General features: G+C 48.2%; 1 protein-coding gene across 1 annotated transcript; it reads right to left on the bottom strand.

Annotated features, from left to right (window-relative positions):
* Positions 1-275: 275 nt before the first annotated feature.
* Positions 276-10,745, bottom strand: DUSP11 (dual specificity phosphatase 11). Its single transcript, XM_090052012.1, has 9 exons — positions 10,484-10,745; positions 8,613-8,688; positions 7,228-7,359; positions 6,046-6,169; positions 5,011-5,071; positions 4,603-4,649; positions 3,592-3,667; positions 3,090-3,218; positions 276-1,897 (listed from the first exon to the last, which is right to left on the bottom strand). The coding sequence occupies exons 1-9, from the start codon at positions 10,513-10,515 to the stop codon at positions 1,636-1,638; spliced, it is 939 nt and encodes a 312-aa protein (XP_089908138.1). The 5' UTR covers positions 10,516-10,745; the 3' UTR covers positions 276-1,635.
* Positions 10,746-18,122: the final 7,377 nt, after the last annotated feature.

The raw sequence follows: 18,122 nt of genomic DNA, 5'->3' as shown, positions 1-18,122 counted from the left end.
TTTACATCAGTCAAGCTTCAGTTACAACAGCCCAACCTCTTAGCCTCAGAACTGTGCAAGGAATCACTCAGGACACTATACTCTTCCCAAACCAAGCCAGCTGGGGAAAGCATTTGCCTCCTAACATACTCTATAGCAGAACAGTAGCATGGGTTCTACTCCATAAACCAATATGGCAAGCTGACAACATCAAGTGAGCAGACTAGAAGCACAGCAGTCTTCACAATACCCAGAGGTGACACTCTGGCAGCCTTTTACACATGACACTTCAGGAGTGGAAGATCATAAACACTTTATTAAACTTAATTGTTGCTTCTAATTCAACACACACTTCAGCCAACAGCTGCAGTGAATACCTTCAGAGATGCAAAAAACTTAAATAAGAAAACAGCTTATATACCTGAGGAAGGGACACTGTTAAATCGGTCTTCCACCAGTGATGAACTCAATAGGCATCAGACAGCCTGGACAGAGGATGGCAGCCATGTGAAGGGTTTTACTTCACAAGGAGGTTAGCAAATCATGATGCCAACACCCTAGCCCTGTCCATGCCACACTCAGGAGTCGGGGAGGAGACTTCATTACTCTTATTCAACTGATTTACCTTGGAGCAACTTAATGTGCACAGCAAGATTATCCCAGCCAAGCTGAGGACAGATTCATGCCTCACACTGAGGAGAAGCAACAATTTGTTCTTAGAGCAAAAGGGACATTACTTAATAAGTGACCATATGTCCAGATTTGAACAGTAACTGTGTATATCTGGGATGGCATCTCATTACATGGCCTATGGTTCAGTCATTCTTATATGAATTTAAAGTGGGGGGAAAAAAGAGCAACAAGATTAGAAACCTTAGACATTCAAGTCTCCTCCATTAATCCACAGAGTGGGAACAGGCAAGTTTTACAGATATGAAAGCTCATACATTTCTAAGACTGGTCAACCCTGGAGCAAGAAAGAAACCTGTGTCCATGCTGGCCTCTCCAAGGTATAAAAGTAGTGGTTTGCACACATCTGACTTCTGGGAAGTAGAAAAAAGCCCCCCACCTAGCACTGTTCCCTTCAACTACTGGCCAGGGTTGGTTACAAACCATGAACTTTACTTGTTATACTTAAAAGATTAAAATGTCAGGTTAAAAATACATATAAAAATATTAAACAAGATGTGTTATGCTGTGTAAAAACTGTATTATTTGGCTTCCCTTTCTGGACACTGCTGCACACTTGTATTCAATACAGAGTACAGGAAGGCATGCATGTAAACACTAGTACCCTGGGGTTTAAAAATACATGTGTAAAGGCCCTTCCGGTGGAAGACTGCTTATTCCAACCCAGATTTATCTGGAGTCTCCCTTCAGAAGCTGCTCCAACTTTTTAATGGGGATGTCGCTGAGTTGCAATACAGGAAGAAATGCAAGTTGTAAAGATGCTTAGAGGGAGAAAAAAACCTTTTAAAACAGTTTCAATTTTAAAATCAGTTCTTTCCTTCTGTCAACTGGCAGCTTGTGGTCATCAAAGCAAACGTGTCTAAATGAATTAAGTTCATAATTAAATAATCCCCTTGGCAAAACTCACACCAAAGAGCATTTTATTCAGCAGGGTACCAAGTCCTTCTGGCAGAGGAAGCTCTCCCATCATTTGGTGTTGCGTTTCCGATTGCGTCTTCTGGATTTTTTACTTTTCAGTTTTTCCTGTAGTAACTGCTGGGAATAACTCTGCACTGGGTAGCACGATCTCTTGTGTTTGTCGTAAGCGATGGGAATGGGGTAGTTCACAGATCCCAAGTTGCAAGGTGAAGTTTGCCAGGCCAGATTGTCAGGAGGGATATAATCCTGGTAATAATCAGAACTCCTGCTGTCATAACAGGTCCTGTAAGTCATGACAGGGTGTCGGGCTCTGAAAAAGAAACAACCAGGTTGCTGAAGGGCTCAATAAGCTATCTAAGGAAGTTCATCTCCTGCAATTCTAACCTAAACTTAAGAGGAAACAGAGCTAGCAAAGTACCAAGCTTTTTCCTATTTCTTTGTTACCACACTGAATTTATAAAGACTCTTCGATCTGAGGATCTCACATATTTACACCCATACAGAGCTCTATGATGCTCCCACAAGATGGCCATCTACTACAATCATGAACTTGCTTTAAACAGATAAGCTCTAAAACAAAGACATCTTTAGCAGAAGGCTTTTCCCTGGCCCCATGTAATATGCTCTCACATGAAAGGAATTTCCCCCTGCCCTCTTCTTCCCATGTATTTTGCCCCAACAAGTAGTCAAACAATGGGAAAAAAATTAATAAGCTACTTTCACTACCCTGAACATTTGGCTACTAAGCAGGTAAAAAGTTGCTTTAGGAGTTCATGTCTACTTTTCATCAACAATGTGCAAAAACCAGTCAGGTTTGTTTTTAACTCCCAAGCCATAGCAGGGTTTTAACTTTTGCATAACTATAACATAACCAGCCCAATAAACCTTTCCAGATGGCCTGCTGGAAAGCAAGGACTACAGGGGATTTACTTGAGATGGGCGCTATAGACAGGATGACATATCTGCCCTATTTGACCAGAGGAATAAATAGGAAGCAATTGACCAGTCTTTACTTTTCCCCCAATTTCCTTGATAAGAAGAGAAGAGCCTAAAAACAGAAGCAGTAAAGTTGGATGTGATAAACTATTCTGCATTGCTGTCACTAAGTCTGAATTGCAACAACTGCCCTTTTCGGGCTGGAGGGAACTTCGATCACTGAAGACCACCTCAATACACCTTGAAAATGGGAGAAATGTTACAGTGCTTCTGGGTACAAATGCAAAACACAGCGACAGTTTTGCACACACACACATACAGGCCTGGTTCAGGGCCAGCATTTAAAATGGGTGAATTTCAGAGCCAAGATTACCACTGAATGCCTTCTCTACCAAGCGGAAAACTAAGAGGTGCTATTTTGCCAATTCTGCTCAGATGCAGAGAGAACAGCCACCTTTTGGCTCATCATCAAGCTTCTGAATTTAAACAATTAAACCCTTCCATTCCATCAAAACCCTCCTCCCTTGTATACAAAGTCTAAAGGGGGAATAACCATAAATACATACAAAGGTGTCACCAATGTGAGCTGCTTCGACTGATGTGGTTTATGTCCTGCTACCAAGGTACCAATACTCGGCGTAGTCCTGACTTTCCCTTGGATCAAGTCAAACCTTGAGGAATCTATACCATTGTTCCTTTAAAAAACAGAAAGTGAGAGCTTCTATTTAAGCTGCAAGTCACTGAAAACCACCAGTGAGATCTCAAGAAAATGTTTCTGCTTGCTCCTTTCAGTCCGTCTTGTAAATACATGATTAATGACAAATCACTGTAAACAATAAAATAGGGAAACAAAAGAGCTGGGAGGCAGTGATTTGCCAAAGCCCACACAGCAGATCAGTTTCAGAATCTGGAATAACAACCAGATTTCTGACCTCCTGGTCCTCTTCTGCAGTGAAGCATTCATGCTGCCTCCTAAGCAAACAGCAATGAGGAAGGTAAGCTCAGGTCACATTAGATACTTAATGGACCTAAGTAGTCTTCAAGCTAGCACCACACACAGAGACTTACAATCTCATGGGTCCATTCTGGAGATCTTCAATATAGTTTGTCCTCTCTATATGATGCCCACGAGCTCTGTTGAACACTGCATAAAAAGGGAGAAGTTCAGTTTTAAGAAAGCTTTGTGCAAAAAGCTCCTTCACTTTAGATTACAGACAGAGAGAAAACTGGCACACTGGCATAAAGAAGTAGCAGACAGGCAAACAAATCCCTACACTCAGGTAGCTTTATCCAGTCTGGTGGAGAATTACCCTGAAAGATCAGGGATATAACTCCACTACCGTAAGTTACACCAGTTTACATGCTCTTTGTGCCCATTCAGGGGGTGTTAATTGCTAACAGTAAAGAGGCTATTCTCTGGCTCCCCACTGTGTCATACACCCTTACAGTGAAACCACCTCTAGATAACTGCACATCTGCCTACCCCCGACCCTGCTATAATTAACATCAGTGCCTAAAAAGGAAGTAAATTACACCAAGCCATAATTAACTCCAAGGCCACCTACTATATTAGCAGCAATCAAGGAGTCAGAGCAATTTTAACAACCATTCTGCAAGCACCACCCCCCGCCCCAGCTCTGTGCCACAGGTTCAGTTAAGGTTACACAGGCCAAGAGAAGCTAATTAAAAATCAAAGCATTTCTATGCAACATCCCTTTGAAAAGTGACCCAGACGGTGTTGTAAGCTTCATCTCTTGTTTGTAAAAAGATGTGTTGAAATGGATCACCCTGTTCAACTTACTAGTTTCTGGTCCAGGGATTCAATGAAACCTGCTTGATCAAAGGATTCCAAAGACACTGCAATAAACTTAATCACAATGTGCCCTCCTTAACATCTCTGCCCGCTCCCTATCCAGCCCCTTTCCCCATCTCTTATGCTCTCCTGGAACACAAAACTTCTCTTTAGGATTCTGCCACCCTGCGCCAGCCCACTGGAACCCTCAGCACATCTGAAATCACAAGCACCGGCATTAAATGTCCCATGCTGTTTAAGAATTAGAAGGATACTGGTGTGCTTACATTCTATTGCAGCAGCAGGATCCATGCCTTCCACATCAATAAGGTACCTGAATGAAACACACAAAAACTCTAACTACAAAACTAACATAATATTCAAAACAAATGTAGAAGCTTGTGAATGCTTTATTTTTTGTATCCATTTATGAGCCAGGACAAAACTTAGCAGCTTCTGGATGTTTCTTTCAAAACAGTCTTTTGTGAACTAAAACAGGGTATTACATTACATTCTAAGGCAGGAATACAAAGTAAAATTAAACACACAAAAAACTTCACCTGTCCTGAGAGCCTGGCTAGAGCACTGGGGTCCTGGCAAGGCACACATTGGATCAGTAATTCCCCATCCCCTCTTGCATACAGAGAAATCCCCTGCCTAACTCAACTTGGTGCCAGGCCTTTGAGATGACTCACCTGCAAACAAGGTAGCCGGTTCTGTTTAAGCCATGCGTGCAATGAACGCCAATAAGTTTATCTGTAAGACAGGAAACTCAAGTTAGGCTTCTAGGGTGTTCAGTTTCAGAGCCCATCCAAGCAGAAAGCCTGAGAAAGCAGAAAGGAGCAAGTTTAACTGCATTAAATCACCAGTCATTTGTAATGATGGAAACAACCATCCCAACAACAGTGCTCATGCATAAGATCACATTTATGTTTGATTACATCTGAAGTATTCAGCTCCCATTTATAGAACAAGCATGAGCAGTGGCAACGTGTACCCCCCGAAAGCACTGGTACACTCCCTGGCAGCCAGCACTCCCCGATTAGGCACCGGGGGGGGTGCGCACAGACAGAAGCACCAGCGCCCCTCCTGCAAGTACCAGCCAAGGAGTGGGGCACCAGGAGAAGGACCACTGGCACTTCTGGGAGTGCCACCCATGCTTTTGGGTTGCCATGATTGGCTGTGGGGGGAGCCTCCCCTCAGTCAGCAAGATCAGCCACAGGGAACCCCCAGCACCAGTCACCCATGACCATGAATGAGGTCACCCCATATAGTCACAAATTTCCCCTCTCCCAGAAGTAAAAAAATGGGCACATCCTACAAGCAATTTTAAGACAGTGTAAAGAGCAACCTTCTTACAAGTGCTAATCTAGCCTGCTCCTTAGCCTAAGGCACACTGACAATATTGATGATGGATGTGATAGTTACACAGTTGGAGATGAGACCTCACTATTCTCCACTAAAGCACAATTCTGTGCTCACTTCAGCCCAGATTCAGTATTACTGCTGCTGCCAAAGGCAACTCACATCATTGCCTCAGTATCTTCTTTACCAAGGTAAGGTAAATACCATGTGTGTTAGTAAACAGAATCAACAGCAGCACAAGCTTACTGGAGAATTCCCATGGCGCATGGAGATGGCAAGTCACATCTGTCATAGCTCAGGACACTGTAATTACAACTGCCTTGTCGCTTAGGGAAGATGATCAACTAAAGGAAATCCCTGCTCACCGTTATCTTTGTTCTCCCGTAAGAACTTTTTCACTGCACCCTTGAATTTAAAAATAGTTTCATTACTGGGAACTTCATGTCCAACGGTAAAGATCTTGTAGTAGCACAGCGTGTCTGGAAGTTCCTACAAAGCACAGAGCAATACAATATATTTGCATAAAACAAAATTAAGCGTTCTTACCATTCCATTGGCCACAGGCCAACACAGGTACTCCTTTCATAGCTTAGAAATTAAATGGAAGGTAGTGCCTGCATGGCTGTCTAATAAGCAAATTCCACACACACAGTAATACACATAGGTTTATAATAGCACCATAAGGCAGTGTTGCCAACTCTCATAATTTTTGGCATTGTTCTTAAAGTCTACGCTTTGGGAATGTGAAAAAACAGCACTTATATATATACTAGCCAACTGCCCATCAAGAATGACGGCAGGGACAGAGGCCCGTGTCTGAACCCCGCCCCCCTGCGCTTCAGGTCTGGCCCTGCTCCCCCACCCCGAGTCCAGGCCTGTTCCCCGCAACAAACTGCTGGCCCTACCCCACCTCCGTTGCCACCACCTGCAGGGTTGGGGGCCGGGGCCAATGGCTCTGGCCTTGCCGCGGGGCCAGTTCCACTGACCAATCTGCTCTGTTGCCTGCCAGGGCGGGTGGTAACAGAGGTGTGGGGCCAGGCTCACTCCCCACACCCTCACCACTTCTGGGCCAGGGGCATTCTTTTCACCCCCACCCGGGGGGGCTAGTGGACAGAGCCCTGCATCTGGCGGTGCATCCCTGTTCCCCTCGTCTGGCCCCACCTCAACCCCAATTCAGTTCCCATTAACTCGACCCCATTCCCCACCCCGCCACCGCTTCCTCCATGAAGAGGGAGGCACTTCCCCTTTCCCCCACTGCACCACAGGGCTGCCCCCCTACCCTCCCCACCATCTCCAAGAACCTTCTACTTCACCACACCGCCACCTCCTGTCTGAACATTGTATTCGCACTCTGATTTGTTGTTTTCATCAGCTGTTATATATTTTCCATACGGCTTTTATAATACAGAATATACAAAGTTCTTCACATTCCCAAAGCTCTGATCTCCCACTTCTAGTGGCAAATTAGATACCAACAACAATTTACACTCTGGGCTAGCCCTAGATAAAAACATATCCGTCTCCTGGCAAGCAACTGAGTAACTCACCTCTGGTCCATAATAGCGAGTAGTGTATGTTAGATCAATGATCATGCCAAGTTCTTCTTTTTGCTCTTTGATTTGCTTAACAAGGTCTGTGGGAGAAAACCTCTCTTCTGGGGCAAGTCTCCATTCAAAACTCTGACAAGAAACAATGTTTGATATTGCAGTTATAGCACCTCATCACAGAGGCTTGATGCACTTTAGAAATGCAGTGTATCACAGCAGCTTTAGGAAGCAAGTTTCCTTAACACAGGCACCACCCACATCAGGACTCAGACACCCCAAATTCTAGGACATAGTGGTAAGCAACTGGTATCAGCATATAGGTACTCCTCAGGAAGCACAGGGAGATGCATTAACTAGTGAAACACTTTGGCACCCGTCTGTGGAGTACACCACCTGCCTCTCGTGCATCAGATCTCCTTGGCTGTGTTTCAACAGCTACACCCTAGACACTTTAATGATAGCAACACATTTAACAGAGGGCATGCATTTAGAAATTACGTGCCAGTTCTGCTTTGAAGCCCACTGATCATGCTAACTGGTGTGGTTAATTTGTCAGTATCCAGAAACCTACTGCCTGGTGTGAAAAAAACTCAGGGTACCAACTGAGGCAATTACCAGAAGCAACAAAACTAATAATCTAAAGATGCGTAATGCTGGAAGAATTTCTACCATGTATAATAATAAAGGTGTCTGCATTAGAGAATCAAGGTACAGCTTGCTCAGAGGCAGCACTGCAATGCACTATAATAAGCTTCCTGATGCCCACAGAAATATCTAGCATTTAGGTCAGTGAGAGTTACTATAGCAACTAGGTTCAACACGATGGAGTCTTTCCCACAATACATGAAAATGACAGCAACACAGCCCTGTTGTGCCTGGACTCTCCAGAATACAGGCTACTCAAAATCAGCTGTCTCATACTTTCAGGGTATACGTCAAAGTGAAAAGTGAATGGGAGCTGTAGGCACCAGCCAACTCTGAGTGTCCAAAAGGTCTGGTGACAAATCAGCAAAAGTTTCTACCTCTTAAGTCAGAATGTCAACACCATAAAGGCCACTGAAAAACACTGGATGCCCAACTCAGGTAGTACAGCGACTTAGAGGACTGTGACTGCACTATGCTTTTATTACCTTCCCCAAAAACACTGTAACCCTCAAAACATTAAGCTGTCATTTAGTATAACCAAATTTCTTCTTTATCATTCCCAAATATCTCCTTTCTTGAAAGGTACATATAGCTGAAAAGTTCTCTCCAGACACATTCAGCCCCAAAGCTTTGGAAAAATCCCTGCTCCAGCACCACTTCAATGTCCTGCTTTTTGCCACAATTGAGTAGTGAAAAACCATGAACCCCAAAAAGGCCTGATGCAAGTATCATTCACTTACCTTTTTTAAGGGAACCTTGAAAGCAATGAAGCGGGTCCCAGGTAATCTTCTTCCAAGTGGGACATAGTCTGTCCACCTAAAACCAAAGCATTACAGTTAGTGCCAGGACCTTTCCCATCATTGGAGTCTTGCCCTTTATGCTCCATTTTCTAGGCCAAATTCTTCTTTCGTTTTCCAGCTCGCTAGTTTTACTTCCTTCTTGCAGGCAAGCATGATACCAGCCCAACTCTTGTTCCCAGCTTGTCTCTGCTGAGGTCAGAGTCACTAATGCAGTGATTCTCAACCAGGGTGATGTCTGAGATCCTTTTAAGGGTGCAGTGGGGCGCCACGCAATGTTAGCACAGGTAGGTGCACAAACATGGTTCAGAAACCCCTAAGGGGCACATCTGCCCTGCTTTCCCTTGACTTCAGGCTAATACAATGAACAATGTCTCTCACAAGCCAACCCCTGGATTTCACATAGGAGCCCAGGAATTAAAAACCCTCAGACCTGATGTGGCCTTTCTGAGTTTGTTGCAACAGAGGAGTTACTCTATTCTTTTTCTGTAGCCAAAATTGCAAAGAGAAAGTCAATAGGAATTTATTATTGACCCTCTCTCCCCATACAAGAACAAAAGGTTACATGACACAAGTAGGTCAAGTTTCAAACAAACACCAGACAGTTCTCTTTCACCCAGCAGGGAATTTGAGGCCGGGACATGTTGCCACCAAACGTGGTGGAAGCCGAGAACTCACCCAGGTTCACAGTGGGACAGGACACATTCATGGAGGAAAGTGACATTGGCAGCAACTGAGAGGGGCACAGCCTCCGAATCAGAGCATCCTCCAGCTTAAATGCTGGAGGCTGAAGTGTAAGAGGAGCAGATGGAAAAGCCCTGGCCAGACCCAGTTCCCCCCCCCTTTTGGCATCTGCTCTCTGCCATTATGCAAGTGGCCTCTTTGATGTCAAGGGAATGTGGGCCTAGGCCCACTGAGGGGAACTACCAGTCTCCTTTACTAGGGCACGCACTACAGACGCTGCCAACAGCTCCCTTGGGACAAAAAGCAAATTGTGATGGGGCGAGGTCGTGGGTTCATAACAAGTGCATCACAGGGGGCACTGGGCAGCTCCCACGGGGCCCTCAAAGGCATCTGCAGAGCTGGAAAGCACCCAGACCTCCAGGGGATCAGACAAGGGAGGGGACATGGCTCCAGTCACCTGGGGTCCTCCCAGCCCAGCCTCCACCTGGCCAGGGGGTTCCCGAGCTGGGCAAGGGCCAGGAGGTCCTGGGACCTGGTGGCACTCAGCCCACAGAGCAAACAGGAAAGAGCTGGCACGGCCCAGGGCTCCTTCAGTCCATGCGGGGGCTTCAGCACCGCTGGGAGAAGGCCTTCACCTGAGGGAGGCTGAGGGGAGGGGGTAGGCTTAGCCTATGTCCAGTTTTCCCCAGTGTACCCTTTTTTCAGCTTCTGTCCAGACAGGTTTTTAAAATGTGAACAAATGTCTGGGTTTTTGCTCTGCGTGTGTGTGGGGGGGGTGGCAACAGGTCGGGGGAGGGGCAGGGGCTGCGAGTCGGAAGTGAGGGGCCCCAAGGCTGGAGGCCGCCGGGCGGAGACTCCCGGGCCCTTCCCTCTGGGCCCAGCCTGGCACGGGAAGGGTTAATACCCGGTAAAAAGGGGGGAGGGTTGGGGGCGGCACAGGAAGGGTTAATATCGGGGGGGCTGGGGACGGCACGGGGAGGGTTAATAACCAGTAAAGGGGGGAAGGGGAGGGACGGCACGGGGAGGGTTAATATCCGGTAAAAAGTGGGGGGAGGGTTGGGGGTCGGCACGGGGAGAGTTAACACCCGGTTTGGGGGGGGGGTTAATCCCCGCGGCGGGGGGTGCCTCACCGGTCGGGCAGGCGGGTGTTTGCGCCCGGCATGGCGACACGCAGCGGCCACTTCCGGATCCCACGACCTCACGTGACCTCACGCCAGCAACTGCGTCACGCCCATCGCACCCCGCCCGTTGTGGTTACGTCACGTGCCCCCCTCTTCCCTCAGCTCAGCGGCGAGCCCCTGGAGGGCGAGAGGGGGAGCGGAGGCGAGGCTCGGGCGGCCGGGCTCGGGCCCATGGCTCTGGGGCTGGTCTGAGCCGTGAGGCGAGGGGCCGGACCTGGAAATCTGCCGCCCCGCAGCCTGCGAAGAGGGGCGGAAACCACAGGAAGGGACACGCGGCCAAGGCGACGGAGAGCAGCAGGGGTCGCGGACGAAGCCGCTGTGGCCAAATGGCAGGATACCTACGCTTCTCTGTGCCGAAGAGGCGTCCCTGGGGCTGCGGAAACCCAGCCGGCGAGCGGAGCCCCGCTGAATCGTCTGGCGCCGCGTTTCGCAACCCCGTCACAAAACCAGACGAAAGGGCCCGAACAAACGTTAGCAGTGGAGTCTCTGTTAAAGGAGAAAGACACGGGACACCGAGGCTCGTCCCTTGCAGAGCTCCGGCCAGCCCGGGGCTGCTTGGGCCCCTGCCCAACATGCTGGGGGTGGGGAGCAGTGGGCCAGGTGGTCAGGACTGGCCGTCAATGTTTAGAAATGGGTCCTGGTAGCCAAAAGGGTGAGAACCACTGGTCTAGCACACAGCAGAGTGGTGGAAAGGGAATTTGCAGAGCAAATACCCGGGGCCTTACCAAGAACTAACGCTCCTTAGGTTTGCCAGCAGCCCCAGGTCTGTGCAACAAGCATTAAGCCCAGCAGGCTGCAGCAGTCTCAGACTAGGGAAGCCCACCCATGGCGGAGTCTTGCCCTTGCCTTGTAACGTATCCCCCCTCTGTCCCCCATATGGGGCCACTCCATGCCACTGAGCTGGGATGGAGTGAAACGGATCAGCTGAGATGGATGCCATGCACCACGGACAGGCTCCCAACTCCTAATGTGCCCAGAGGGGCATTTCCCTATCCATCCAGGTACCCCACACTTAGCAGTGTGGGGGGCCTGTTCCCCAGCATCTGCTGAGCTGGAGATCAGAGCCCCCCAGGCTAAACAGCAGGCATCTGCAGCGCTACAATTAATGCATGTGATGCTTGAGGAGGCTCTGATACTGCCAGCAGCCATCAGATGGTGACAGCACCTCATTCTTTTGTTAATGGATAATGCATGGAGTAGTTTTAATGAGTACATATGCTCTTCCTTCTCCTTGGCCCATCCTTCTTCTCATTCTTCCTCTCTCCGTCCTCTCCCTTCTTTTATTACTTTTAAGCACAACTTGCCTGTGTTCACACAGCGAACAGTGGCAGGCCCAGAAGCCTGGCTCCCTGCTAGGTTTAACCCCTCAGTAAAGGGCTTAGGATACCCTCAGCTTTTGTACCCCTGCCTCATGCCCTACAGCATGAACAACATGTGCCCCCAGAGGCCGGGGGGAAGGCACGGCAACTGCCTGTTGGTGGCGGAGGCAGTGGCAGCAGGGAGCTCCCACAGGCGGCCATGGTGCTGTGTCGGTGGTGGGGAGTGCTGATCAGTCAGCGACCACCCGCAGACACCACCAGTAGCATCAGCTGTGGCCAGCAGCGATCGGGGACTGCCTGCAGATGCCGCCGACACTGGCGAGGTGGGGGTGGTGAGTGGCGACCACCCGCAGGCACCACCAGCAACATCGGTGATGCTTTTTGCAGGGGGTGCACCGCCAGTCTTGGGGTGCATGTGCACCTGCATGCAGCCCTTATGCATCGCTAATGCCCTACAGCAATAGAACTGATTGCAGCTCATTTTGAATGTTGTAGCCTCTACGGTTGCCAACTTGGTTTGAATCTATTCTGGGAGGTTTCATCACATGGCATAATGACATCAAGGTATCCACATGTTTGTGTATATCAGTTACGGATTATGGTGCATAGACTTTACGTCAGGAAAACAAATGCGTATTACTATTACATTTTAAAAACCTACGGGACTACTGCATAAATCCAATTCAACATTTAAATTTTTTTTTAAATCTCCCGAGTGACTCTCAGCAGTCTCTTGATGGTTTATATCTAATTCCTGGAGACTCCAGGGCAATCCAGGAGGGCTGGCAACCCTGATAGCCATTAATGCAAATGAGAGACAGCACATTGAAAGTTGAGAGCCTTGTGTGCTCTGGTGCTTGGAGATGATTAGATGGGCCCTCCAGTGTCTGTCATGCTAAGGAAGCCCCTGTATGGGACTAAGCACTGCTGAGATGTGCATGCTTCATCTAGAAGAAAGAGTCCTGCCCAGGCAGAACAAACCACTCCTTTCCCAACAGTCCCCATGTCCCTTCACCCCCCAACCCCTCCAGCCCTTTCTCCTGCATCAAGTGCTGCCCTTTGCTAGATCCCGACTGGCTGCAAACAGGGACAAGGGGTGGTTCCATGGTGGTTGGACAACAGCAGCTGCAGCCCAAGGAGTAGAGGCGAGAAGCCGATGGGGGTATAGTAAAACCCGGAGAGTAGAGAAATGTACCCCTCACATTGCCCCAGGGGAGGGACAATGAGAGCAGATGTAGATGTCCTATTGGTGCCTTTCACACTAGCCATACCAACTACAGAGCACACTGGTTTGGAAATCAGTGGGATGGAGGAGACAAGAGAAAGAACAGCCTGCAGGATAGGCATAGATGCAAGCAGAGAACCAGCCCTCCAGGACACAAAGAAAGCAACCTCATCAGCCCGACCATGCAAGACAATGCAACTTCCATGCAGCCTTGAGACTGGCTCAGGAAATTCTCCAGAACTATTCATAGTTTCACAGAGTTCACGGTGAGAAGGTATCATGAAATCATGTAGTGTGACCTTCTGCCTGTGAGAAGCCATGGAGTCTCACTAAGTTACCCCTGTAACAGAGCCTGGTAGCTTGCGTCCAACTCACACACCTCTTCCGCCAGGGTGCCAAGTCCTGATGGAAGACATACAGAGATGGAGAACGGATCACTTCCCGTGGCGGTGTGTTCTACTGCTGAATCCCCTGCTCCAGTAAAAAAAGTCACCCTGTTTCTATTTTGAGAATGCCAGGCTTCATCTTTCAGTTATTGCTTCATGCCAGGGCTTTCTCAGATAACTTAAAAGAGTACCTGGCCTTTTCTCCCCATGCAGAGGAACTTCCACAATGCAATGAAGTCCCCTTTTGGTCAGGATCCTCTCAAACTCTTCAATAAAATGGGGACACTGGAGCTGCACACAGTGTTCAGGGATCTGTCTCACCCATGCCACGTGAAGAGGTAACATCACTTCTCTACACTCCTGTTTATATAACCCAGGCTCACATTAACCCTTCCTGGCATCATACTCACCCTGGGTGCTCATTTTCAGGTGATAGTCCCTGCATTGTCTCTACAGAATCACAACTTGCTGGGATACAATCCCCATTCTGTAAATGTGGCCTGTCTTCCTTATTCCTAGGTGTGTCGCTCTGGCTGTATGCCAGAGAATTTTGTTCCAATGGGCCCAAGATTCCCAAATCTGTGTGTAACAGCCTGTCCCCCTTGTCACCTACCAACATGCCAACTGATGTGTCATTTGCAAATTGTTCCAGGTCACTGATGAACAGTTGACTGGGACAAGGGAGATAGTGTTGGCCAGTGCATACATAGCTAAAAGCCTTAAGTAGGGCAGCTAAGAACAGAGGGAGGCAGTTAGCCATATTAGTTGGAAGTCAGGCAGAAGGCAGGGCAGAGTTTTACCTTCTGGGCTGATTCAGAGGTTCATAAGCTTTTGTACCGACCAAGTGATCTGTTGCTTACAGAAACTTATGTACCTGTGAATTAGTCAGTCTATAGGGTGCAACGCTGCTCTACCTTGGGCAACTAAATAAAAGTTGCCTGATACTCATTCAGCTGAATTGAAAATTCATAGCTCCCCTTGAAATTAATGGGAGCTCACTGCTTCTGGAAGTCATGTGTACCAGGTCTCACTGTGGGCGCCTTAAATCGGTGTGGCCAGTTCTCATGGCTTTTCTGTCGAGTCTCAGACTATTGTGCTTTCTTCAGAGCTAAAATCAAATGGTTCAAGACCCATTTCAAACTCTCCTGAAAGAGAAATCTTAGCCCCGTTGTGGCAATGGGTGCTCTGGGATTGATTATAACTGCTCTAAACTGTCAGCATGGCAGTATCCCCCACTTGCATATCTGAGAAGCTGTTACCCCAGGGGCGGGCAATTATTTCGAATGGAGGGCCACTTACTGAGTTTTGGCAAGCCATCAAGGGCCGCATGACAGGCAGCCAAGGGCAGATAAATATTAATTTTCTAACTTTTTTAGGGGCCCTGCGGACCGAATAGAATAGCCTGGCGGGCCGTATCTGGCCCACAGGCCACACTTTGCCCACCCCTGTGTCACCCAGTGCCCAGGGCAGCTGTAAGGACATGGTAGCTGGGCTCTGCAATAGTGCTGTGCTGCTGTGTTACACCCTACGCAGCCTTGCTACCTCATTCCCCAACAAACAGCATTTTCCATCTCCCTAACTGCACTCCTGGCCTCCAGGTTGGTACCCACATCCAGCTGCCCAATGAGATTGCTCCAGCATTATGACATCCTATTGCATCACTGCATTCTCTCCCATCCTATCCTCACAATCTTGGCTGGCATTACAGAGGCTTCTGGGTTGCCATGAGGACGGCACCAAACAAGTTCATACCCTCGCATGTGGCCCGCGCATTCTATACTGGACACATGCCCGGGCGGGGTCCAGCGGAGCTGCGGTCTCACGGAAAGGCTGAAATCATCACAACTCTAACTTTTTCTCTGACTTACTCCCTCATCATGGCAGGTACGGGATAAGGATTTTCCCAGTGCTTCAGTTTGGGTCCCACCACCCAAAGATGAAGCAGATTTTTTGTCTTGCCTGAAGGGGAGCGGGGTCCATGTATTTCTCATGCACCATCCTTCCTCCTCATCCTCTCTGGAGAGCTGGGACAGGTTGGGGAAGGTAGAGCATTGGGTCCAACAGTGTGGGAAATTTGAACAAGTGAGTGTCATAGAGAAAAGTGAAAAAGCTGGGAATGGATCATCAAGATTATGGAATATAAAGTCAGATGGCTACTCAGCCACAACATGAAATGGTAAGAGGGGTATGAAGGAGTGATGTGAGATGTGTAGAAGGTAGACAGTGCCAGGGACAAGGAGCGGGTCTCGGGTTTAAGAGATGCCAACAATCTGGACAGCACTCACTTAAAAATAACCATCCCTTAAAGACTCAAGTCTCTGTGGCAGTGATTTTACAATCTCAGTTCCTTATCGATAAGTGCTTTTCTATCCCATATTGTCAATGAGAGACCCCCACAGACCCTGACAGGGTTTTTACAGGGACAATGACTTTGATTTGGTGATTTGCCAGGGATCAAGGTGGGGGGTGTGGAATCTGTCCCTGCTATAAACATCTTGAAACAAAATCCTTTTCTGGCAGCCAGGTGATTATGATCACTGGGTAGGAGCCAAATTCTGACTACTCCTGTAAGTTTGGTGTTGTTAGGAGAGAGAAGGAGATGCCCCAGGATGTTCCGGTGAGTGGACCAAACAAGCTGGCCATCTCGAGGACTGAGAAGCCATACATTTATGGTAGGCCAATGCTGGGTGTCCAGTTCTCCAGGCAGAGACTAAACTGGTTTTCCAGGACTGACAGTTAGTAAGAGAGCCTGGAAGAGATTAGGACTTAACAGTCTTGTCTTTCTGTTTTTCTCTGCAGGGAATTTCCAATATTCTCTACCAATCGGTGCTGCCAACCTGCAACAACCAATCTTCTCTGCAGTGGCTAACAGCCCTTTGATCAGAGGAAGCCTTCAGACTTTCTCTGGGTCCTCCCTACCAACCTTAGGCTCAGCTTGGCTCATGCCTTCAGGCTCAACCCTACCTGTTCAGTCTAATGCAGGAAACACTAATGCTTTCACCTATCAGCTGCCTGAAACAGCTCTATGGCCAGGACTATATGGGACTGCTGGACAGACGCAGATCCCCAGATCAGCTGCTTCTTACCCCACTGTCTATGAATGGGGAGTACAGGGCAATCCCTACAGGGCTGCAAAGGTCTCTGCACCTTGCTCTGTGGCGTCACTAGTCCAGGATATGTCAAATCCTGCTCTCGATCAGCTGAACAACACCAGCTCCTTGGAGCACCTCTATGGGCAGATTCAGCTGCCTGCAAATGCCCGTCTTGTGCAGATACAGCCACAGGCAACACCACTGCAGGTTCTTCAAAGCCAAGGGCATGGCCAACAAGTCCCTGTGCAGGACTGGAGAAGCATCTACCTTTATAACCATGATGCAAGGGGCCAGGTGGCACCAGGAGAGATGTACTCTACTGTGTCCAGCAGCAGGGTCATTACAGTGCCAGCCAAGTCCCAGAATGAAATGGTTTTGGTCCTGAAACCCATCCAGCCTGTGAGCACCCAGGCAGCCCCAGCTGACAGTTTGTACCATCCAGTCTCAGCACGATCGGCAAATCTCCAGGACACCAAACCAGAGTGCAAAGGCAAGGGGGAATATTCAGATGCTGAGTGTGTCCTGATCCCTGCTTTGGGTATAGGCTTAGTGCTAATAATTTGCCATAGGGTCCATCTGCACCATGTCCCCACCACTTAGCACTCCCCACCCACTCACTCCCACACACCCAGCCCAGAAGTGCAGTGGGTTGGTGGGGCTGAAGAAAGCAGATATTCCCATGGTATCCAAGCACAGAGGATAGGTTTCATGGTTTCAACCACAGTATAAGAAAGGACTATTTCCTTGGTGGAACTCATTTATACAATGAGTCAAGTAAGGTCTCATCCAACACTCTTTGAAGTCAGTGGAAGTTGCTGCATTAGGCCAGTTATGAACCTTTGGAGAGAACGCTCATGTTCCCAGATGAAGCACTCGAGGAGGACTTTCAGTGCAGCTCCCTGTCTGGCAACCCACATCCTAGGGTAATGCCCCCCAGTCCCTAGTATTTCACCCAATCTCTCAAGCCTTGGTTGCTCTAACTATTGTCTTGAGGCTCTAGCAGTTACCTCAAGGCTGGACCCAGGAACTCATGAAGTTAAAGGGAGTTTTCTTTTGACCTCAGAAATTTTGGGACCAGGTCCATGAGGGCTTAAAAGTGCAGGCCAAGGATGCTGTCCCACAGGGCTGGAGACTGTGTTCCCTTGGATGAGTTATTTGCTTGGTTTAAAATAGTTAAGGATAACTCAGGTTGTGAATAATTTGGCTGGATGATGTGTCTGGCGCGAGGCTGTTTAGAACCTGGTACTGGGGTCAGGTTTAGCCCTGTCTACACTGGGTTTGAATTGACACCCAAATGTTTCTGAGTCCAGACAGGGCATAGAATGAGTTTAGAATGGCAGAAAAGAGCAGGCAGGGGAGTTTTTCTCAATAAATGCAACTACAAGTGGTAGCTTCACCACTGTTGTAAATCACAGTTAGACACAGGGACGGACAACCTATCTTTCTTCTCCCATGGATCTTTCCTGATAGGGCTAAAGGCAAATCTCTATTTGCCGTGAGCAGCACCATACCTAGAAGACATATTTTCAGAGGCTCTGAATACATATGTCAGAGGGCACCAGCCAG

Source organism: Crocodylus siamensis, chromosome 6 (assembly GCF_052110815.1).
Source record: "Crocodylus siamensis isolate JL-2025a chromosome 6, ASM5211081v1, whole genome shotgun sequence".
Lineage (NCBI taxonomy): Eukaryota > Metazoa > Chordata > Crocodylia > Crocodylidae > Crocodylus > Crocodylus siamensis.
The sequence above is the reverse complement of the archived record's forward strand: the minus strand, read 5'-3'. Positions and strand labels throughout refer to the sequence as shown.